The following is a 24,996-nucleotide window of genomic DNA, read 5'->3' as shown; positions in this document are numbered from 1 at the left end:
GATGAAACACCATGATCAATGTTGGCAAGTATTGACAGGTGTATGATGAAACACCATGAGCCATGTTGGCAAGTATTGACAGGTATATGATGAAACACCATGATTTATCTTGGCAAGTATTGACAGGTATATGATGAAACACCATGATTTATCTTGGCATGTATTGACAGGTATATGATGAAACACCATGATCCATGTTAGCAAGTATTGGTAGGTGTATGATGAAACATCATGATCCATGTTGGCAAGTATTGACAGGTATATGATGACACACCATGATCAATGTTGGCAAGTATTGACAGGTGTATGATGAAACACCATGAGCCATGTTGGCAAGTATTGACAGGTATATGATGAAACATCATGAGCAATGTTGGCAAGTATTGACAGGTGTATGATGAAACGTCATGAGCCATGTTGGCAAGTATTGACAGGTGTATGATGAAACACCATGATCCATGTTGGCAAGTATTGACAGGTGTATGATGAAACACCATGATCAATGTTGGCAAGTATTGACAGGTATATGATGAAACACCATGATCAATGTTGGCAAGTATTGACAGGTATATGATGAAACACCATGAGCCATGTTGGCAAGTATTGACAGGTGTATGATGAAACATCATGAACCATGTTGGCAAGTATTGACAGGTGTATGATGAAACACCATGATCAATGTTGGCAAGTATTGACAGGTGTATGATGAAACACCATGATCCATGTTGGCAAGTATTGACAGGTGTATGATGAAACACCATGATCCATGTTGGCAAGTATTGACAGGTGTATGATGAAACATCATGATCCATGTTGGCAAGTATTGACAGGTGTATGATGAAAAACCATGATCAATGTTGGCAAGTATTGACAGGTATATGATGAAACACCATGATCAATGTTGGCAAGTATTGACAGTTGTATGATGAAACACCATGAGCCATGTTGGCAAGTATTGACAGGTATATGATGAAACACCATGAGCCATGTTGGCAAGTATTGACAGGGGTATGATGAAACATCATGATCCATGTTGGCAAGTATTGACAGGTGTATGATGAAACATCATGACCCATGTTGGCAAGTATTGACAGGTATATGATGAAACATCATGATCAATGTTGGCAAGTATTGACAGGTATATGATGAAACACCATGAGCCATGTTGGCAAGTATTGACAGGTATATGATGAAACACCATGATCCATGTTGGCAAGTATTGACAGGTATATGATGAAACACCATGATCCATGTTAGCAAGTATTGACAGGTATATGATGAAACATCATGATTTATCTTGGCAAGTATTGACAGGTATATGATGAAACACCATGAGCCATGTTGGCAAGTATTGACAGGTGTATGATGAAACACCATGATCAATGTTGGCAAGTATTGACAGGTATATGATGAAACACCATGATCAATGTTGGCAAGTATTGACAGGTGTATGATGAAACATCATGATCCATGTTGGCAAGTATTGACAGGTATATGATGAAACATCATGATCCATGTTGGCAAGTATTGACAGGTGTATGATGAAACACCATGAGCCATGTTGGCAAGTATTGACAGGTATATGATGAAACACCATGATCCATGTTAGCAAGTATTGACAGGTATATGATGAAACATCATGATTTATCTTGGCAAGTATTGACAGGTATATGATGAAACACCATGAGCCATGTTGGCAAGTATTGACAGGTGTATGATGAAACACCATGATCCATGTTGGCAAGTATTGACAGGTGTATGATGAAACACCATGAGCCATGTTGGCAAGTATTGACAGGTATATGATGAAGCATCATGATCCATGTTGGCAAGTATTGACAGGTATATGATGAAACACCATGATCCATGTTGGCAAGTATTGACAGGTATATGATGAAACATCATGATCCATGTTGGCAAGTATTGACAGGTGTATGATGAAACACCATGAGCCATGTTGGCAAGTATTGACAGGTATATGATGAAACATCATGATCCATGTTGGCAAGTATTGACAGGTGTATGATGAAACACCATGATCCATGTTAGCAAGTATTGACAGGTGTATGATGAAATACCATGATCCATGTTGGCAAGTATTGACAGGTATATGATGAAAACACCATGATCCATGTTGGCAAGTATTGACAGGTGTATGATGAAACATCATGATCCATGTTGGCAAGTATTGACAGGTGTATGATGAAACACCATGAGCCATGTTGGCAAGTATTGACAGGTGTATGATGAAACACCATGAGCCATGTTGGCAAGTATTGACAGGTATATGATGAAACACCATGAGCCATGTTGGCAAGTATTGACAGGTATATGATGAAACATCATGATCAATGTTGGCAAGTATTGACAGGTATATGATAAAACATCATGATCCATGTTGGCAAGTATTGACAGGTATATGATGAAACACCATGATCCATGTTAGCAAGTATTGACAGGTGTATGATGAAACATCATGATCCATGTTGGCAAGTATTGACAGGTGCATGATGAAACACCATGATCAATGTTGGCAAGTATTGACAGGTATATGATGAAACACCATGATCAATTTTGGCAAGTATTGACAGGTGTATGATGAAACACCATGAGCCATGTTGGCAAGTATTGACAGGTATATGATGAAACATCATGATCCATGTTGGCAATTATTGACAGGAGTATGATGAAACATCATGAGGCATGTTGGCAAGTATTGACAGGTGTATGATGAAACATCATGATCCATGTTGGCAAGTATTGACAGGTATATGATGAAACACCATGATCAATGTTGGCAAGTATTGACATGTATATGATGAAACACCATGATCAATGTTGGCAAGTATTGACAGGTATATGATGAAACACCATGAGCCATGTTGGCAAGTATTGACAGGTATATGATGAAACATCATGATCCATGTTGGCAAGTATGACAGGTGTATGATGAAACACCATGATCCATGTTGGCAAGTATTGACAGGTGTACGATGAAACATTATGAGGCATGTTGGCAAGTATTGACAGGTGTATGATGAAACATCATGATCCATGTTGGCAAGTATTGACAGGTATATAATGAAACACCATGAGCCATGTTGGCAAGTATTGACAGGTGTATGATGAAACACCGTGATCCATGTTGGCAAGTATTGACAGGTGTATGATGAAACACCATGAGCCATGTTGGCAAGTATTGACAGGTATATGATGAAACACCATGAGCCATGTTGGCAAGTATTGACAGGTATATGATGAAACATCATGAGCCATGTTGGCAAGTATTGACAGGTGTATGATGAAACATCATGATCCATGTTGGCAAGTATTGACAGGTATATAATGAAACACCATGAGCCATGTTGGCAAGTATTGACAGGTGTATGATGAAACACCGTGATCCATGTTGGCAAGTATTGACAGGTGTATGATGAAACACCATGAGCCATGTTGGCAAGTATTGACAGGTATATGATGAAACATCATGATCCATGTTGGCAAGTATTGACAGGTGTATGATGAAACACCATGATCCATGTTGGCAAGTATTGACAGGTATATGATGAAACATCATGATCCATGTTGGCAAGTATTGACAGGTGTATGATGAAACACCATGAGCCATGTTGGCAAGTATTGACAGGTATATGATGAAACATCATGATCCATGTTGGCAAGTATTGACAGGTGTATGATGAAACACCATGAGCCATGTTGGCAAGTATTGACAGGTGTATGATGAAACACCATGATCCATGTTGGCAAGTATTGACAGGTATATGATGAAACACCATGATCCATGTTGGCAAGTATTGACAGGTGTATGATGAAACATCATGATCCATGTTGGCAAGTATTGACAGGTGTATGATGAAACACCATGAGCCATGTTGGCAAGTATTGACAGGTATATGATGAAACACCATGAGCCATGTTGGCAAGTATTGACAGGTATATGATGAAACACCATGAGCCATGTTGGCAAGTATTGACAGGTATATGATGAAACATCATGATCCATGTTGGCAAGTATTGACAAGTGTATGATGAAACACCATGAGCCATGTTGGCAAGTATTGACAGGTGTATGATGAAACATCATGATCCATGTTGGCAAGTATTGACAGGTATATGATGAAACACCATGATCCATGTTGGCAAGTATTGACAGGTGTATGATGAAACACCATGATCCATGTTGGCAAGTATTGACAGGTATATGATGAAACACCATGATTTATCTTGGCAAGTATTGACAGGTATATGATGAAACACCATGATCCATGTTGGCAAGTATTGACAGGTATATGATGAAACACCATGATCCATGTTAGCAAGTATTGACAGGTGTATGATGAAACATCATGATCCATGTTGGCAAGTATTGACAGGTATATGATGAAACACCATGATCAATGTTGGCAAGTATTGACAGGTGTATGATGAAACACCATGAGCCATGTTGGCAAGTATTGACAGGTATATGATGAAACACCATGATTTATCTTGGCAAGTATTGACAGGTATATGATGAAACACCATGATTTATCTTGGCAAGTATTGACAGGTATATGATGAAACACCATGATCCATGTTAGCAAGTATTGACAGGTGTATGATGAAACATCATGATCCATGTTGGCAAGTATTGACAGGTATATGATGAAACACCATGATCCATGTTGGCAAGTATTGACAGGTGTATGATGAAACACCATGATCAATGTTGGCATGATCCATGTTGGCAAGTATTGACAGGTGTATGATGAAACACCATGATCAATGTTGGCAAGTATTGACAGGTATATGATGAAAAACCATGATCAATGTTGGCAAGTATTGACAGGTGTATGATGAAACACCATGAGCCATGTTGGCAAGTATTGACAGGTGTATGATGAAACATCATGAGCCATGTTGGCAAGTATTGACAGGTATATGATGAAACACCATGAGCCCTGTTGGCAAGTATTGACAGGTGTATGATGAAACACCATGATCCATGTTGGCAAGTATTGACAGGTATATGATGAAACATCATGAGCCATGTTGGCAAGTATTGACAGGTATATGATGAAACACCATGAGCCATGTTGGCAAGTATTGACAGGTATATGATGAAACATCATGATCCATGTTGGCAAGTATTGACAGGTATATGATGAAAAGCCATGATCAATGTTGGCAAGTATTGACAGGTATATGATGAAACACCATGAGCCATGTTGGCAAGTATTGACAGGTATATGATGAAACACCATGAGCCATGTTGGCAAGTATTGACAGGTATATGATGAAACACCATGAGCCATGTTGGCAAGTATTGACAGGTATATGATGAAACACCATGAGCCATGTTGGCAAGTATTGACAGGTATATGATGAAACATCATGAGCCATGTTGGCAAGTATTGACAGGTGTATGATGAAACACCATGAGCCATGTTGGCAAGTATTGACAGGTATATGATGAAACATCATGAGCCATGTTGGCAAGTATTGACAGGTGTATGATGAAACATCATGAGCCATGTTGGCAAGTATTGACAGGTGTATGATGAAACATCATGAGCCATGTTGGCAAGTATTGACAGGTATATGATGAAACACCATGAGCCATGTTGGCAAGTATTGACAGGTATATGATGAAACACCATGAGCCATGTTGGCAAGTATTGACAGGTGTATGATGAAACACCATGAGCCATGTTGGCAAGTATTGGCAGGTATATGATGAAACACCATGAGCCATGTTGGCAAGTATTGACAGGTATATGATTAAACACCATGAGCCATGTTGGCAAGTATTGACAGGTATATGATGAAACACCATGATCCATGTTGGCAAGTATTGACAGGTGTATGATGAAACACCATGAGCCATGTTGGCAAGTATTGACAGGTATATGATGAAACACCATGATCCATGTTGGCAAGTATTGACAGGTATATGATTAAACACCATGATCCATGTTGGCAAGTATTGACAGGTATATGATTAAACACCATGAGCCATGTTGGCAAGTATTGACAGGTATATGATGAAACATCATGATCCATGTTGGCAAGTATTGACAGGTATATGATGAAACACCATGAGCCATGTTGGCAAGTATTGACAGGTATATGATGAAACATCATGATCCATGTTGGCAAGTATTGACAGGTATATGATGAAACACCATGATCCATGTTGGCAAGTATTGACAGGTATATGATGAAACACCATGAGCCATGTTGGCAAGTATTGACAGGTATATGATGAAACACCATGATCCATGTTGGCAAGTATTGACAGGTATATGATGAAACACCATGATCCATGTTGGCAAGTATTGACAGGTATATAATGAAACTCATGGATCATTTAGGCGAATATTTACAAGTATATAATGAATCAAGCAATGCGACGAACCGTGGATTTCCATATGGGTAACAAGTCATTATTGCCAGTAATTTTTTGTATGAGTAAGAAAAAGTAGCAGTCTGTTTCTTTAATTTTATGAAAAAAGACATAACTGAAAAATATTTTAGTAATGTATCTTATATGTTTAATTTCAATGTAACATTCAGATTAAGTTAAATGACCTTGACTTTGACTCCACCCCCTGAAAAGCAATCCCAAACCAGCTCTTCACATAAAATACCAACATACCAAGTTTCATCACCATCCAGCGATCTAGCTTAAGTTTTTAGTAGGAAACCATTGTTCAATTTTAGTAAAAGTGACCCGAGACTAGCTCTTTGCGTAACCTACCTACACACTATATTTCATCACTATTCATCTTTACTAGCTTATTTATTAAACGTTATTTGTCGGAAACCGGTGTTCGATGAAAGAAACGACATGCTAACACTAATAACCCGGTTTTTCGTTGAAGCCTGGTCAAAAATGGAAATGAACAATTGTTTTCGTAGAGATCAATAAAAGTACGTGTTTAAGGCAGAGTTGTTAACATTTGAATATTAATCAATATGTAAGTTTGGAACTGAAACATTTCTGCTTCGGCACGTCATACTTACTGACAGTAGTAGTTCGGCGCGTGTTGCCATGGTACACATGTGCCGTTGTGCCCACAGGGATGGCTGTTGCAGATGTTTGCTATCGATCAGAAATTAAACTTTCATTTGTAAGACAGTTAGTTGTAAGATAGTCATTTATACTCATGTTTCTGCAGAATTAAGTGCGCACCGTTGGTTTGACCATTCTACCTTGTTTCCTTGCTTTCTTAATATTCGGTTTTATGCTTTAAAACATTTCTTGTTTATGGTATTGATATAACCAATTCTAGCTGTGCAGAGTTGACGTTCAGCTTTTGTAAACTTTGTCACCCATTGTTGTACAGCCGCCGCAGGCATTTTCTCCCATTGTCGTGCAACTGTCGCTCAAATTCAAAGTCGCTAATTGTCATACAGCTGTCGTACCGCTGAAGCACACATTCAACGTGGGCAAATGTCATTCAACTATAGCACACATTGTCGCCAATTGTCGTATAACTGTCGCACAAGTAATCCGTCCAGTTATCGCACACATCATCTCCCATAGCCATACAGCTGTCGCACACCATATCTTCCATAGCCCTACAGCTGTCGCACACATTATCTCCAATAGCCGTACAGCTGTCGCACGCATTATATCCCATAGCCGTACAGCTGTTGCACACATTATCTCCCTAGCTGTACAGCTGCCGCACATATTATATCCCATATCCGTCCAGCTATCGCACACATCATCTCCCATAGCCCTACAGCTATCGCAGTAATCATCTTCGATTGCCGTACAACTGCCGCTCACATTATCTCCCATAGCCGAACAGCTGCTGCAAACATTAACTCCCATTATCGTACAGCTGTCTAACACGTTATCTCCCATTCTCGTACAGCTGTCACACACATTATATCCCATAGCTGCGCAGCTATCGCCTTCCAGTTATCCGTCCAGCTGTCGCACACATGATCACCCATAGCCGTATAGCTGTCGCATACATTATCTCCCATAGCCGTACAACTGCGCACACATTATCTCCCATAGCCGTACAGCTGTCGCACACATTATCTCCCATAGGCGTACAACTGTCGCACATATTATCTCCAACTGCCTTACAGCTGTCGCACACTCTCCCATAGCCGTACAACTGTCGCACACATCATCTCCCATAGCCGTACAGCTGGTGCACACATTATCTCCCATTGCCGAACAGCTGGCGCACACATTATCTACAATAGCCTAACAATTGTCCTACACATTATCTCCCATAGCCGTACATCAGTCACATACATTATCTTTCATAGCCGTACAATTGTCCTACACATTATCTCACATAGCCGTACAGCTGCCGCACACATTATCTCCCATAGCCGTACAGCTGCCGTACACATTATCTCCCATAGCCGTACAGCTGCCGTACACATTATCTCCCATAGCCGTACAGCTGCCGTACACATTATCTCCCATAGACGTACATCTGTCCTACACATTATCTCCCATAGCCGTACAGCTGCCGTACACATTATCTCCCATAGCCGTACAGCTGCCGTACACATTATCTCCCATAGCCGTACAGCTGCCGTTCACATTATCATCCATAGCCGTAAAGCTACCCTACACATTATCTCCCATAGACGTACATCTGTCCTACACATTATCTCCCATCTCCCATCACCGAACAGCTGACGCACACATTATTTTCCATAACCGTACAGCTGTCGCACACATTAACTCCCATAGCCGTACAGCTGTCGCACACATAATCTCCCATAGCCGCACAGCTGTCGCACACATTATCTCCCAAAGCCGTACAGCTGTCGCACACATTATCTCCCATTCTCGTACAGCTGTCGCACACATTATCTCTCATAACCTTTCAGCTGACGCACACATTATCTCCCATACACGTACAGCTGTCGCAAACATTATCTTCCATAGCCGTACAGATAACGCATACATTATCTCCCATAGTTGTACAGTTGTCGCACACATTATCTCCCATAGCCGTACAGCTGTTGCACACATTATCTCCCATACCCGTACAGCTGTCGCACACATTATATCCCATACCCGTACAGCTGTCGCAAACATTATTTCCCATAGCCCTACAGATAGCGCACACATTATCTCCCACAGCCGTACAGCTGTCGCACACATTCTCTCCCATTCTCGTACAGCTGTCGCACACATTATCTCATATAGCCGTAAAACTGCCGCACACATTGTCTCCCATAGCCGTACAGCTGTCGCACACATTATCTCCCATAGGCGAACAACTGTCGCACACTCTCCCATAGCCGTACAGCTGTCGCACACATCATCTCCCTTAACCGTACAGCTGGCGCACACATTATCTCCCATTGCCGTACAGCTGTCGCACACATTATCTCCCATTGCCGTACAGCTGTCGAACACATTATCTTCCATGGCCTAACAATTGTCCTACATATTATTTTTCATATCCATAAAGCTGTCCTACACATTATCTCCCATACCCGTACATCAGTCACATACATTATCTTCCATAGCCGTACAATTGTCCTACACATTATCTCCCATTGCCGTACATCTCTCAAACATATCATCTCCCATAGCCGTAAAGCTTTCCTACACATTATCTTCCATAGCCGTACAATTGCCTTACACATTATCTCCCATAGCAGTACAGCTGTCCTACACATTATCTTCCATTGCCGTACAGCTGTCACATACATTATCTTCCATTGCAGTACAGCTGTTACATACATTATCTTCCATAGGCGTACAGCTGTCCTACACATTATCTTCCATAGGCGTACAGCTGTCCAACACATTATTTCCCATAGCCGTACAGCTGTCCAACACATTATCTTCCATTGCCGTACAACTGTCTCACGCATTATCTCCCTTAGCCGTTTTGCAGTCGCAAACATTATATGCGTTAAACTTAAGTACACATTGTCGCCAATTGTCGTATAACTGTCGCACGAGTTATCCGTCCAGCTATCGCACACATTATCTCCAATAGCCGTACAGCTGTCGCAAACATTAACTCCCATTCTCGTACAGCTGTCTAACACGTTATCTCCCATTCTCGTACAGCTGTCACACACATTATCTCCTTTAGCCGTGCAGCTGTCGCCTACATTATGAGCGTTTAACTTAAGCACACATTGTCGCCAATTGTCGTATAACTGTCGCACCAGTTATCCGTCCAGCTGTCGCACACATGATCTCCCATAGCCGTACAGCTGTCGCACACATTATCTCCCATAGCCGTAAAACTGTCTCACAAATTGTTTCCGATGGCCGTACAACTGTCTCACACACTGTTTCCGATAGCCGTACAACTGACGCACACAAAATCTCCTATATCCGTACAACTGTCGCACAAATCATCTCCCATTGCCGAACAACTGTCGCACAAATCACCTCCCATAGCCGTACAACTGTCGCACACATCACCTCCGATAGCCGCACACATTATATCCCATAGCCGTAAGTTGTCGTACACATTATCTCCCATAGCCGTACAGCTGACGCACACATTATCTCCCATAGCCGTTCAGCTGTCGCCCACCATATCTCCCATAGCCGTACAGCTGTCCTACACATTATCTCCCATAGCCGTACAGCTGTCCTACACATTATCTCCCATAGCCGTCCAGCTGCCGCACACATTATCTCCTATTGCCGTACAGCTGTCGCACACATGATCTTCCATAGCCGTGCAACTGTCGCACAGATTATCTCTCATAGCCGTACAACTGTCGCACACATTATCTCCCATAGTCGTACATCAGTCGCATTCATTATCTCCCATAGCCGTACAACTGTCGCACACATTATCTCTCATAGCCGTACAACTGTCACACACATTATCACCCACAGACGTACAGCTGTCGCACACATCATCTCCCATAGCCGTACAGATGTCGCACACATTATCACCCAAAGACGTATATCAGTCACATACATTATCTTCCATAGCCGTGCAATTGTCCTACATATAATCTCCCATTCCCGTATATCTGTCCAACATATCATCTCCTATAGCCGTAAAGCTGTCGCTCACATTATCTCCCATAGCCGTACAGCTGTCGCACACATTATCTCCCATTGCCGTACAGCTGTCGCACACATTATCTCTCATAGCCGTACAGCTGTCGCACACATTATCTCCCATTGCCGTACAGCTGTCGCACACATTATCTCTCATAGCCGTACAGCTGTCGCACACATTATCTCCCATTGCCGTACAGCTGTCGCACACATTATCTCTCATAGCCGTACAGCTGTCGCACACATTATCTCCCATAGCCGTACAGCTGTCGCTCACATTATCTCCCATAGCCGTACAGCTGTCGCACACATTATCTCCCATTGCCGTACAGCTGTCGCACACATTATCTCTCATAGCCGTACAGCTGTCGCACACATTATCTCCCATAGCCGTACAGATGTCGCACACATTATCACCCAAAGCCGTACAGCTGTCGCACACATTATCTCCATAGCCGTACAGCTGTCGCACACATTATCTCCCATAGCCGTACAGCTGTCGCACACTTTATCTCCCATTGCCGTACAACTGTCGCACTGATGATATCTCATAGCCGTACAACTGTCACACACATTATCACCCACAGCCGTACAGCTGTCGCACACATCATCTCCCATAGCCGTACAGATGTCGCACACATTATCACCCAAAGCCGTACATCAGTCACATACATTATCTTCCATAGCCGTACAATTGTCCTACACATTATCTCCCATTGCCGTATATCAGTCCAACATATCATCTCCTATAGCCGTAAAGCTGTCGCTCGCATTATCTCCCATAGCTGTACAGATGTCGCACACATTATCACCCAAAGCCGTACAGCTGTCGCACACATTATCTCCATAGCCGTACAGCTGTCGCACACATTATTTCCCATAGCCGTACAGCTGTCGCACACATTATATCCCATTGCCGTACAACTGTCGCACAGATGATATCTCATAGCCGTACAACTGTCACACACATTATCACCCACAGGCGTACAGCTGTCGCACACATCATCTCCCATAGCCGTACAGATGTCGCACACATTATCACCCAAAGCCGTACAGCTGTCGCACACATTATCACCCAAAGCCGTACAGCTGTCGCACACATTATCTCCATAGCCGTACAGCTGTCGTACACGTTATCTCCCATAGCCGTACAGCTGTCGCACACATTATCTCCCATTGCCATACAACTGTCGCACATATGATATCTCATAGCCGTAAAACTGTCACACACATTATCACCCACAGCCGTACAGCTGTCGCACAAATCACCTCCCATAGCCGTACAGATGTCGCACACATTATCACCCAAAGCCGTACAGCTGTCGCACACATCATCTCCCATATTCGTACAGATGTCGCACATATTATCACCCAAAGCCGTACAGCTGTCGCACACATTATCTCCCATAGCCGTACAGATGTCGCACACATCATCTCCCATAGCCGTACAGCTGTCGCACACATCATCTCCCATAGCCGTACAGATGTCGCACACATCATCTCCCATAGCCGTACAGCTGTCGCACACATCATCTCCCATAGCCGTACAGCTGTCGCTCACATTATCTCCCATTGCCGTACAACTGTCGCACAGATGATATCTCATAGCCGTACAACTGTCAAACACATTATCACCCACAGCTGTCGCACACATCATCTCTCATAGCCGTACAGATGTCGCACACATTATCACCCAAAGCCGTACAGATGTCGCACACATTATCACCCAAAGCCGTACGACTGTCCCACTCATTATCTCCACAGCCGTACAGCTGTCGCACACATCATCTCCCATAGCCGTACAGATGTCGCACACATTATCACCCAAAGCCGTAAAGCTGTCGCACACATCATCTCCCATATTCGTACAGATGTCGCCCACATTATCACCCAAAGCCGTACAGCTGTCGCACACATTATCTCCCATAGCCGTACAGATGTCGCACACATTATCTCCCATAGCCGTACAGATGTCGCACACATCATCTCCCATAGCCGTACAGATGTCGCACACATCATCTCCCATAGCCGTACAGATGTCGCACACATCATCTCCCATAGCCGTACAGATGTCACACACATCATCTCCCATAGCCGTACAGCTGTCGCACACATCATCTCCCATAGCCCTACAGCTGTCGCACACATCATCTCCCATAGCCGTACAGATGTCGCACACATTATCACCCAAAGCCGTACAGCTGTCGCACACATCATCTCCCATAGCCGTACAGCTGTCGCACACATCATCTCCCATAGCCGTACAGATGTCGCACACATTATCACCCAAAGCCGTACAGCTGTCGCACACATCATCTCCCATAGCCGTACAGCTGTCGCACACATCATCTCCCATAGCCGTACAGCTGTCGCACACATCATCTCCCATAGCCGTACAGATGTCGCACACATTATCACCCAAAGCCGTACAGCTGTCGCACACATCATCTCCCATAGCCGTACAGATGTCGCACACATTATCACCCAAAGCCGTACAGCTGTCGCAGACGTTGTCTTCTATTGTTGTATAACTGCCGTACACTTGTCGTCACTTGTAGTAAAACAATCGGAACTCCTCGGCTAGTATCAAGATATGGCTATGTCGAAGCTTGCCGGAGATGGCCGAGTTGTTACGATTGTTAGTAAAACTGTCGTTCAGTTTATTCTCATTGTTGTACAACTGTCGCACATATTCAACGTCGCTCAGCTGCGGTACATTGTGTCGCCTGCTGAAGCACACATTGTCGCCCATTGTCTTACCGTTGTTGCACATATTGCCGGACAGGTGTCATACTTATTATCGCCCATTTTATACATGTGCATTATCGCATGTTTTCTTCGTCAAATCGTTTTTTCGGAGTCATCTCGACAAACTTAGACAACAGACTGGTGATATCAGACATGTTGCAGTTATTGATCGACACTGGGCAAATTGTCATAAGTATCAGGCGGTAGTGTCCTTTAAAAAACCTTTTTTAGCACTCAAAGTCAATGCAACAATAACTAAATAATAAATAAAAAAAACACTTGTCATTTAATATTAGTTTAAAATTGTTCTGTAAAGATACCTATTAACTCGTACATTACTCGCCATATAAGATACTTAGCCGTCCTTGTTCTGTTCGAATGTCGCAACTTATTGCAACATAACGTACCATCTCGTATTAATAACCGTACTTAGGGCCTTTTTCGTGAACAAAACTGGCAGTCACTGAGTCAAGATTCTTACAAAAACTCTATACTCTCATGTATTCCTATAACAATGTCTAATACGTATCAAAGAAGTTACGTACATCGAGGCAATTCGCGATGTGTCGTTAAATACTCGTATCTATAGCCAAATATATCGCAGTGATGTCGCAAAAATACTCGTATCTATAGCCAAATAATTCGCAGTGATTTCGTAGAGTACTACTTGTTATCAATGAGTTGTTCACATTTATGTAGGATCCTGTTGTTTGTTATATGTAGGATAGCCGAATTTCAAATCCAATAAACATACACTGTCTTGATTAAGAAGATCAAACATTATAGCAAATCAGACATTTTCCCGCGTGTAAATATTTACAATTCAAGTACTCAATAAAACTCAGCAATAAAACCAGATAAAGTGGTGCTCACTTTCACAAAGCACTCCATTATACCCGGCGGCACAGCGGCATTTGAACACGTTTGTCCCGTTGTATGTGGTTGTGTAACACGTCCCGCCGTTATGACAGTGGACATGGTTATAACACTTGTCTGAAAGCAGATATATCTAAAATATGTGAAGAGCAGGCAACCTAAGGTAGAAGTGATATATTTAAAATACACCGAGTATTGTCAGGTTAATGAAAGATATACAGAAGAATGTCAGTGGAAGCCAGTTACTGTAATACAAACACAGTGTGTTAAGCCGAAACTAAAGTTAGAATGCAAAGTAGTTGGTGCACTTGATTTTGGTTATTAGCCTACTTGATGTTATCGTTTCATATAGTGAGCCATGAACTCTAAGTCGGTTATAGTTAACGTATTTGAAATTAAAAGAAGTTATTGCTATTGCCGCTGTCGCATCATTGGAATACATCCGCTTAAACATGAACTAAACCCTATGCATTCGGACCTCCTCGGTCTTTTTCCATCGAAAAAAACCCTCGGATGTAAGCCGGTCCTTCAGTAGAAGTTGTTCGCAAAATATTAAATACTATTATAACTAAATTGTAATGTTTACAAAGTTTAAATTAATTGCCAGTAAATTGCAAATAAGATTCCCAAGAGTTAAGTTATTAAGTGTAAGCTTTATTGAAATTACTTCGCGATCTACTTGCTGCGTAGCTAAATGTAAAGAATTCTGACATTGTAAACTGTCCATATACATCTGAGGATGTTTTCGATGGAAAATGGCCGAGGAGTTCCGAATGAAACAATAATAAGTACAATACAATGGACACAACGTACCTTGACATTGGTAGTATGGGAACAAATGGGTAGTTAGGCATGTCTGGTGGGCTTCGCACGGGCCAGGGTGGGCGAGGCACGGGTGGGTGTCCAGTCTACCTGATGCAGAATAGACCTACGTTAGTAAAACCTTGCGCCCGCCTCTTTAATAGTATTTGTAACATATTTTGTATAACATATAGAGATCGGTTTGCAACATTTGTTTAAATCGAATCGACCTCCTCAGTGTTGGTTTGGGGTGGAGTTAATATTATGGCATCTCAATGCTTTCAAGGCCTCACATACACTTAAGTTTAAACTTTGTCGAATGTGAGCTATTTTATCTACTTTTATGAACAGCATTAAACAAGGCAAGTCACGCCAATACGTTTATTTTCTCAAATTTATGTACAACATGAAAATATTGAGGTATAATAAAGACTATGTAATGTCGAGGCTACAATGAAATAAAGAATATATAAGATGTCATGGTATTATCATATTTTAAATACAATATTGATACTAAATATATATATAATCTGTATCAGAGTTATTTAACTCGGAGAGTCACTTGTTATCAATGATCATTCTTGGCAACAAATACTGTATATGCGTAGGAAAAAGTAAACGCATTTACTTAACAGTTGAATATTTATAAATATTTACTAGTACAATATACACCCTGACAAACATATATTACGTAAGTGAATTTTAAACGATTCTGTCTCAATATAACTTTTGACATTTAACACACGGCAGAAAAATAATCATTATTCGTCTTAAACATTTTATACAAACTCGTCACCTAGTTTATTACATAGTTGACAATTCCTTTCATTGATTGGTGTCTGTTCAAATTTCCTATTTCTTTTGGTAGTCCAAAGTAACCCGATATTTCTGCCTCATAAAGTAACATTGGTTTCATTGTTTTATTAAATAAGTCTGTTTGGAGATCAATTTGTAAAATCAGTCTATTACAGTCTCTTAGGAGAGTAAGTGTTGCTCTGGTTGCCTGACATGCAACATGTATTTCCTTTTTATGTACAGTTCCCATTCTATTAACAGCACGCATAGATACTTATATTCGTTAACCTTATATAGTATAGTTTAATCAACGATTGTGAAACAAGTTATTACACTCTCGTTGGCACGATGTTACGCAAGAGTATGGTCATGTGTTGTGGTGGAAAGCTGTGGGGGGAAGCTGTGGAGGGAGCTGTGGGGGAGCTGTGGGGGGAAGCTGTGGGGGGAGCTGTGGGGGGAGCTGTGGGGGGAAGCTGTGGGGGGAGCTGTGGGTGAGCTGTGGGGGAAGCTGTGGGGGAGCTGTGGGGGAAGCTGTGGGGGAGCTGTAGGGGAAGCTGTGGGGAAGCTGTGGGGGAGCTGTGGGGGAAGCTGTGGGGGAAGCTGTGGGGGGAGCTGTGGGGGAGCTGTGGAGGGAGCTGTGGGGGAGCTGTGGGGGGAGCTGTGGGGGGGAGCTGTAGGTGGAAGCTGTGGGGGGGCTGTGGGGGGGAAGCTGTAAGTGGAAGCTGTAGGTGGAAGCTGTGGGGGAAAGCTGTGGGGGAAGCTGTGGGGGGAAAGCTGTAGGTGGAAGCTGTAGGTGGAAGCTGTGGTGGAAAGCTGTGGGGGAAGCTGTGGGGGGAAGCTGTGGGGGAAAGCTGTGGGGGGAGCTGTAGGTGGAAGCTGTGGGGGGAGCTGTGGGGGGAAAGCTGTAGGTGGAAACTGTAGGTGGAAGCTGTGCGGGAAAGCTGAGTACTCGGAGGAAAACCACATTATCAAGTGGTTAATTAGTAAGTGTAATTTGTAAAGTGTACACAACAACTGGCAGATGTTCATTTGAATACAATTTTGTAAACAAAACCTAAAGTATTTCAATAAGGTTAAGAACCTTCTAATCCGATATGGTTTTTATTATATATGGTGTAATGATACACAGCTAAACGAAAACCAGTTCATTTGTATTTTAAACAGCGTCTGATAGAAGAATATTTACAACACTGGCATGGAAGTGTTAATGAAAATTGTGTTTAAACTGTATATAGAGTACTTAAAACTGCATTTGAGTTTGAATCCTATTTAGACAATATTGTGTCAAGAAATCTTAGAATTGGTAACAAAAAATACGTATATGTTCGCATAATATTTGAATTCATACTGGCAGATGTGATAGATTAGAGCGCCATCTACGTCTTTGTCAAGTGTGTGATTCGAACGAAATAGAAGACGAATTTCATTTGTAACTATGTGTTACCATTTATGTATATGTATACAATGTTAGTCTGTTTTAATGTTAGAAATTGATCAATTAAATATCATTTGTTCCAACATTTACTATATAAAAAACTAACTATTGGTTATCGTATTGTATACTATTATAGTTTGATAGATTTGTGATTTACTATTCCAGTTCATCATTAAACATAGGTTGATTATAATATTCAACTAAATATTGATTTAATATTTCACACTACATTGTATAATTGTAATTGTAATATATCCAATATGAAACACAAAAAACTGTATAGTTTACGTGTAACAAATTCTGTTCTGTTCTGTTCCTAAAGTATTTAATTTTCAATACCATTACTATCGCTTATCGATAAAATGAAGACCATTTTCTGGCACACTTTTTTATAAAGAATAACAAATTAGCTCTGATTTGAACAAATGATGACGTTATCATTTAAAAAGCGTCTTTTTCGCATTCCACACGAAATCAATTACTTCAATGTCTGACCCTACGCGTTGGTCGCTTTTAAACTATGGTTGGGAAGTATGGGTTTACTCCAAGGCTAAACAACTGGCAAGAATACGTTTAAAGTGTTGGTAGGAGTTGTTCAGTGTAAGGCATTCAACAAGTAGGGGATGTGTGTTGTATGAGGATGCTTTCAATTACGTATTTATATTCACTCATTTTTTTTGTTGCTCTCCATATTATTTTGGTTGAATTAATTAATGTATTTTCAACAATATCGTTGACTTTATGTTTATGTGCTTGTTTGTATGGTAATAAAATATTCAAATAAAGGCTAAATAAAAGTATGTGCTGCTCTGTTCCTATAAAATGTGATTGACTCCATTTTACGCACTGACATGTTATTTGTGAAAGGAAAATGCTGCTATGACGTGTATTAGGGATGTGTTTATAACAACTTACTTTCACAGTTAGTGCCCGTAAACCCGGTTGCACACTGACATTGGTACTGACGTCCACTGTTTGTCCTGAAATCAGGCACAATGAGTTTAATGGTCTTCACCATAGGTAAATCATGTATCGTTTGCTATTTGTCTTGGTGTGCTAGGGGTTGAGCAATTTGCATATTGATTAGTTAATCAGAGATTTGATGATCAAATGACTTAAACAAGAAAACTTTTTCGGAATAAATTTAAAATGTTTTTGTGTTTAAATGTTCCAGACCTTCAAATCGTCTATATATTGTGGCTTTTTGTGATTTTCTTACAAAAGAAAAGCTAGTGGCTTCGATTTACTCCGGTTACAAAAAAAGCGAATATCTCCACAACCAATGTGTGTTGATCATTGTCGTGCATTTAAGCAAATATTATATATCACTCTCCGTAGAATAGTTCTTACCTCACCAAACCCCCTGAACATGTAAGAAAGGACACATATATCACGCTTGCTGAAGATTACACCTTAAAAGCATGTTTGTTTTAAACTTAGAGTTTATGAAGGTTGCATTGATGCTTGGCCTCGCAATGAAGCCATCACGTTTAAAGTGGTGTTTTTAAATGTCATAGGTGACATGAGCTAGGAATGCTTACGCATCCAAGTTGAAGAAACAAGGAGATTCGTGAACGAAACAGCAAGATAAACATCGGACATAACACACACGTTTGATTTAATTGTTAAACAAGTTTCTCTTCCACACAAATACTTCCAGGGAATGTCAAAAAGACACATATGTTTTGCTTGTCTGCTTACCTGACGCAAGAACCGCCATGTTGACATGGTGAGGATTCACACACCCCCGCTAGAAGAGGAAAATTTGTGATACATACGAAAACCATAGACGCACATGCATTCTCGTAGAATACAAGCAACGTTATTTAAATAATAATAATATTAACTGTTGTTGTTGTTTTTAAATTTCGTTTGACTCGTTGAAAGCAGAAGTTTTTCCAAATAAAATATCAACATAACCATAAAGGAAAGTAAATGTTAAATTGTAATTGTGCTGTGCACACCACGCAGTGCATTGTTTAAAAAAGTCGTCCCTGTTAAAAGTAAAACATTCGATGTGTTTTGTTTGAAAATGTGGGTACGGCTTTGATATGAGTTAGTTAATGAAGTAAGGCCTGCTCATATATCAGAGGGGGGGGGGGGGGTACACGTATTTCGAATCTGCAAGGGTTTAAGTGAGGTTTTGGAGCTTGATATGCAAGATGGCAGCAAAACGATGACGAAATAGGATTTTTGGAACCTGTTTTCGCCTGGTAAGTTGTATAAAGTATATATTTCAAAAATATCATGACGCGCATTCGGCTCTACAATTATCATGCCTCACTCGGCTTTTTATTTCATGCGTCTAGGTTACGAAATATAAAAGTTATTGAAGGAAAACCTTCGGCCAGTCTGTTGTTTACAAATGTGGGAAGTGAGAATTTGATACTTTTTATGACGTTTAAGTTCCAAAAACACATACTTTTGCAATGGTTTCTGCTTTAACTTGTTTTAAATGTGGTATTTTAATTTCATGACAATTCCTTTGCTGTACAAGAGCCTTCATGGTAATTTTCTTTGGTTTAACCACCTAAATGTGTGCTGAAAATAGTTCAACCACCTTTTGGCATCTGCACTGAAAGACACTTTTATAAATGAAAAAAATATGTGACAAATTAAATTTGTGACAAACGTTCCATAATATGACAAACTTTCAATTATATCATACTATCACGTGTTGTATACAAAACAAACGTTTTATACATGCATGCTCTCCTTTGTCAGTTTGACTCTAGGAACAAAACAAATTGGTCTGATCAAAAGTGTACAGCTATTGATATTAATCTTGCCCTCTATAACTCTTCTGTTGGTATGTGCTGATATCAATGATCGGTAGAAAGAATATGGTCTTAATCGTAAGAAAGAATGAAAAAAATGTCCGATAAGTTATGAAAACAATTTGGAACTATGCAGATCATCAACTGATGAAAATGTGTGCCCCTCTGTATATCGTATTTAAGACGTTTCGCGCTTTTGTTTGGTGTGAAACTGGAACTTTTTCGGGTTGTGACGGTAACTCTAAATTTCTTGAATTGCCTGGCTTGTCCGTTTTCCGTTTTTTAGAGCGGTTTAAACTCAGAGATGATATCTTTTTGTATCTCGGCATATCGTTGGCCCTATCAATAGAAGCATGACGTTAATTCGAGTGTTAACAGTAAACAATATTTTCATTTGATTACTGGTTCTTCTGATGTGACCATTATGAAATAGCAAATATAAAATAGCCATCCACTGTAATGGTCTAAGGTTGTAATACATGTAGGTTGTTTTAATTTCTATTTTTATCAGTTGGTTGTAAGTACTTATAATGTGAGAAAAATAAAATTAGACAGTTTTAAATAAAAGACAAATAAATCGCTTTAAAATATTTTTATAGAAAGTATTCAACACTTGATAGTTTAATATAATGGAAAGTTTGTCACAAGTTTAATTTATCACACAGTTTGTTTTTATTTATAAAAGTGTCTTTCAGTGCAGATGCCAAAAGGTGGTTGAACCAAAAAACACACATTTAGGTGGTTAAACCAAAAAAAAAATACCATGAAGGCTCTTGTACAGCAAAGGAATTGTCATGAAATTAAAATACCACATTTAGATAATGTTAAAGCAGAAACCATTGCAAACATATGTGTTTTTGGAACTTAAACGCCATAAAAAGTATCAAATTTTCGCTTCCCACATTTGTAAACAACAGACTGGCCGAAGGTTTTCTTTCAATAACTTTTTTATTCCGTAACCTAAACGCATGAAATAAAAAGCCGAGTGAGGCATGATAATTGTAGAGCCGAATGCGCGTCATGATATTTTTGAAATATATACTTTATACAACTTACCAGGCGAAAACAGGTTCCAAAAATCCTATTTCGTCATCGTTTCGCTGCCATCTTGCATATCAAGCTCCAAAACCTCACTTAAACCCTCTCATATTCGGAATACGTGTACCCCCCCTGTATATACAACAATCGCATTTCGAAGAAGAGGCCATCATTGCAACCAAACTTACTACAGTGGTAGAACGGGTACACATTGGTTCTGTAAGTAAAACATTGATTAGTAGTGATGGCAATTTACGCCACATGTCATGATACGGGGTATTTAATAGTTATTTGTGTATTCGCGGATGAATTCAGTATGTACAACTGCAAACTATAGCAAATGCGTTTGATTTATTATCCGAACTAGTTCAATGATACGAATAAAATAATGAGATAATCTCCAGATCGGATATAATACTTAAAGGGACTCGCTCATGTTTTGGCACCAAATTGCCCGGTTATGCATCTGAACATTCTTATATAATAATTATTTCACTCTTTTATACCGAATCTGCCAAAAAAATACAATAACAGTAAAAAAAACACCTGGTTTTAGTGGGGAGTAAATCCACACATGTAACCGTCAAGAAAAAAATATATTACCGACAAGTTATCCACTCGCAAAGTGGACGGAAATTAAAGTCTTTATCGAAAACATTGCTAGCAACACCGATCACGTTGGACCAATGGACCAATCACGTTGCAGCCTTTTGTTGAATCGCGTTACGAACGCATTTCAAAATGTTGAATTTCAAAGACAATATTTGAGTCTTTATGACAGTTCTTGAAGGGTACTTAGGGTTAACACTCCTAATGATTTGCCACACTTTAGATCGTAACAAAAGAACAATCCGTAAAAAGTGCATTTTATAAACCATGAACGAGTCTCTTTAAACGAAGGGGACAGCAAGAAAGGAAATGTTATGTTTTCAGACAAACAACAACATTAATTCAACCATATTAAAGCCATCCACTACATATGTAAAGCTTACCGGGAACATTCTTCGTGTGAGCACGGACTGGGTAAACAGGGGTCCTCTGTAATGAGAATATGTGAGTTTGAGCGATGGTGTATGCAGTAGGAGCATAAACGATGGTGTATGAAATCGGAGCATTTAAGGTAGAGAATTATTAGGAGCATTCACGGTGGCAATTGAGATAGCCGATCAGAGAAAGCTCTTCTAAGTATATTCGAGAAGAGCGATTAAGCAGCCACTACATTCGGAAATGACACATTCGAGAGCAAATGCTACATATTTACGTTTACTGTTTCTGTTACAGACGTTTTGACAGTTCGGTCAAGTGTGTTTTTACAAAATATATTCCTCTAGTTATTATTAACATATGGTATTTTTTTAAACAAGTCTGAAACTTCTGGAAGACTGGCCCTTATAAAACTCCGAATGTCTCAAAAGTATGAAAAAGAAAGTTTGTATATAAAACGTTTAAAGCATATGTTTCAGTTAAAACAAGTTTCTGCTTACATTTTAAGTGCTTATTGAAAATTAAACATTTGACTTTTGTCATGTTGAATGTAGCTTCGAATAGTGTCGAGTTTGGATAACACAAACGACAACTATCGTTGACTGATCCCTTAGGTGATAAAGCTCTTCATTAACATTGTATTCATGAATAAAACGTTATGAAAGCAGCCTCTCAACGGGTTAAGCATTATGCACTAGTCAATTGTAACCACGGCCCCCAGGTCCTGGGATAGCCGGGGAAATGGGCCGTGATTTTACCTTCCAGGTGGCCCTGCAGTACCGGGTGAATGCGGTGGTTTTGTCTTCGCGCAAAATATAGCGGGGAATTTGCCTTACCTCCCTGGGATGCGGGAGCATTTCGCTGGTATTTGACCAACAGTTCGTCCCCACAGGGCGGTGATTTTACCCGGGGTTGGCTGGACCGAAAGTCAAAGTCCCCGCCATTCCCCGGACCTGGGGGGGGGGGGGGGCGTGGTTACATTTGACTGGTGCATTATTCAGGTTACAAAGATCCTTCAGACATATTTTAAGAAAATGCATGAACATACATTGACAATGCGCATTGTGTCTTTATAGGTTATACTCATAGTCCCCGGCCTTATGACACTTGTCCCTATCACGCTTTCTTTTTGATATCTGAAGTTTAACTCATATGTTTAATGTGCCTCACCACACGTGCATGCGTGATGGACACACGCTCCTCGCTGGTTGTCACCGCTGCATATTGTATGGTGGCAGTCATACACGTCCACACAATGCTCTGCATGGGCTTGTGTCCCTGTCACATATAAACCATTATAATTATAATGTGTACATCAGATCTTTTTTTTAAAAAATAATAAGACAAATGAATACTGTAAGAACCACAAACATAACAGCTTGGCCTCTAAACGCCAGCTCAACCACTTTACGGTGGTGCAAAGAAAAAGAGCTGTCGACACTTCCGTGGTGGAGCTCTGCCCTATGTTTTCATGAACAAACGTGAGTATGATTTATATTTTAATTAAAATGATAATTTCATTTAACGAACATATACGGTGGTACCGTGTTTAAACACTTCTACTGCAGGCTGGTTACTATTTCGTTTCGATATTGTGCAAACTGTGGTGCCAGGAGCTTTTCTCCCGAATCGGACTTGTGCATATTTTGAGATCTGATTGCATAGCAAGTACATTTCGGTGCTTACATAGGGCACAGCTCCACCATGGAAGTGTCGACAGCTCTTTTTCTTTGCACCATCGTAAAGTGGTGGAGCTGGCGTTTAGAGGCCATGAACAAAGAGATTGCACTTTTATAAAAGGATGGTGTCAGATCCGATTATATGACGTCATAATCTGTAATATGTTGATTACGTCATTTCCCGTTTAAATACGGAAAGTGACGAATGTTTTAACAATGTTTATTTATGAAATCAAGAGGTAATATCACGTTTTCCACTGATGGTTTAAAAAGGAAATCAACTACTTCATTAATGGCTTATCATTATAAATAAATGGGAAATAAATGTATGATTTGCTCGCGTGTTAACAACGAAGCTGTTGTTTCCAATTAAAATGTTTACACACATGCATAGTGATATTATTATGTAACCCCTGTTATCAAACAGAAAATACATGATGGCTATATTAAACCAGAAACACTGTATAGCATGTGATAACATTATACCGTTACATAAGCAAATAACAAAAGTGCATTGCAATACGTACAGAGTCCAAATCCTAAACAAATCGAGGCAATGGTAACCGAAAGCATCTCTTGAGAATATTGTTTCGGTATTCACATTTAGTCGCTGTGTAACTAATGTTGAGCCTTATCTCTATTTAGTATCCTCTCTGGTCGAACTATGGTGACCTTAAACAACGTGGGGCTGTTTATAGACGAACGCTTATTAACTTAAACACGATAACGTTTAAACGAATTGAGAAATGAAAAACAATTGTCTGTGCTGTCTCTCGTTTTTTAGCTCTGTTGCAAATAAATATTTTTTGTAAATTACGTATTTTGAATAAC

General features: G+C 40.3%; 3 protein-coding genes across 3 annotated transcripts; all 3 read right to left on the bottom strand.

Annotated features, from left to right (window-relative positions):
• Positions 1 to 10,973: 10,973 nt before the first annotated feature.
• On the bottom strand, positions 10,974 to 12,605 carry LOC128221550 (proprotein convertase subtilisin/kexin type 5-like). The gene is made up of 2 exons (XM_052930156.1): positions 12,120 to 12,605; positions 10,974 to 11,495 (listed from the first exon to the last, which is right to left on the bottom strand). Exons 1-2 carry the CDS (start codon positions 12,603 to 12,605, stop codon positions 10,974 to 10,976), a joined length of 1,008 nt encoding a protein of 335 aa, XP_052786116.1.
• Positions 12,606 to 12,692: 87 nt separating this feature from the next.
• Positions 12,693 to 13,487, bottom strand: LOC128221549 (proprotein convertase subtilisin/kexin type 5-like). The gene has a single exon (XM_052930155.1). The coding sequence runs from the start codon at positions 13,485 to 13,487 to the stop codon at positions 12,693 to 12,695; it is 795 nt and encodes a 264-aa protein (XP_052786115.1).
• Positions 13,488 to 14,884: 1,397 nt separating this feature from the next.
• On the bottom strand, positions 14,885 to 24,758 carry LOC128221548 (delta-like protein 4). Its single transcript, XM_052930153.1, has 8 exons — positions 24,693 to 24,758; positions 23,657 to 23,764; positions 22,495 to 22,540; positions 21,691 to 21,719; positions 19,389 to 19,437; positions 18,603 to 18,667; positions 15,470 to 15,568; positions 14,885 to 14,901 (listed from the first exon to the last, which is right to left on the bottom strand). The coding sequence occupies exons 1-8, from the start codon at positions 24,736 to 24,738 to the stop codon at positions 14,885 to 14,887; spliced, it is 459 nt and encodes a 152-aa protein (XP_052786113.1). The 5' UTR covers positions 24,739 to 24,758.
• Positions 24,759 to 24,996: the final 238 nt, after the last annotated feature.

The sequence above is a fragment of the Mya arenaria genome, chromosome 16, assembly GCF_026914265.1.
Source record: "Mya arenaria isolate MELC-2E11 chromosome 16, ASM2691426v1".
Classification (NCBI taxonomy): Eukaryota; Metazoa; Mollusca; class Bivalvia; order Myida; family Myidae; genus Mya; species Mya arenaria.
Note: the sequence above shows the minus strand (reverse complement) of the source record. Positions and strands in the feature narration are given on the sequence as shown.

Bases quoted from the DNA above. Each gene is read 5' to 3' on its own strand.
- LOC128221550 (XM_052930156.1), bottom strand. From the start codon at position 12,605: ATGGGAGATAATGTGAGCGACAGCTGTACGGCTATGGGAGATGATGTG. The intron at 11,496-12,119 runs GTACGGCTTTGG...TGTGTGCGACAG, and splicing joins AGATAATGTGTGCGACAGCT to CTGTACGGCTATGGAGATAA.
- LOC128221549 (XM_052930155.1), bottom strand. From the start codon at position 13,487: ATGGGAGATGATGTGTGCGACAGCTGTACGGCTTTGGGTGATAATGTG.
- LOC128221548 (XM_052930153.1), bottom strand. From the start codon at position 24,738: ATGCTTTCGGTTACCATTGCCTCGATTTGTTTAGGATTTGGACTCT. The intron at 22,541-23,656 runs GTGAGGCACATT...TTCTCATTACAG, and splicing joins CCATCACGCATGCACGTGTG to AGGACCCCTGTTTACCCAGT. The intron at 21,720-22,494 runs GTAAGCTTTACA...TTTTACTTACAG, and splicing joins TCACACGAAGAATGTTCCCG to AACCAATGTGTACCCGTTCT.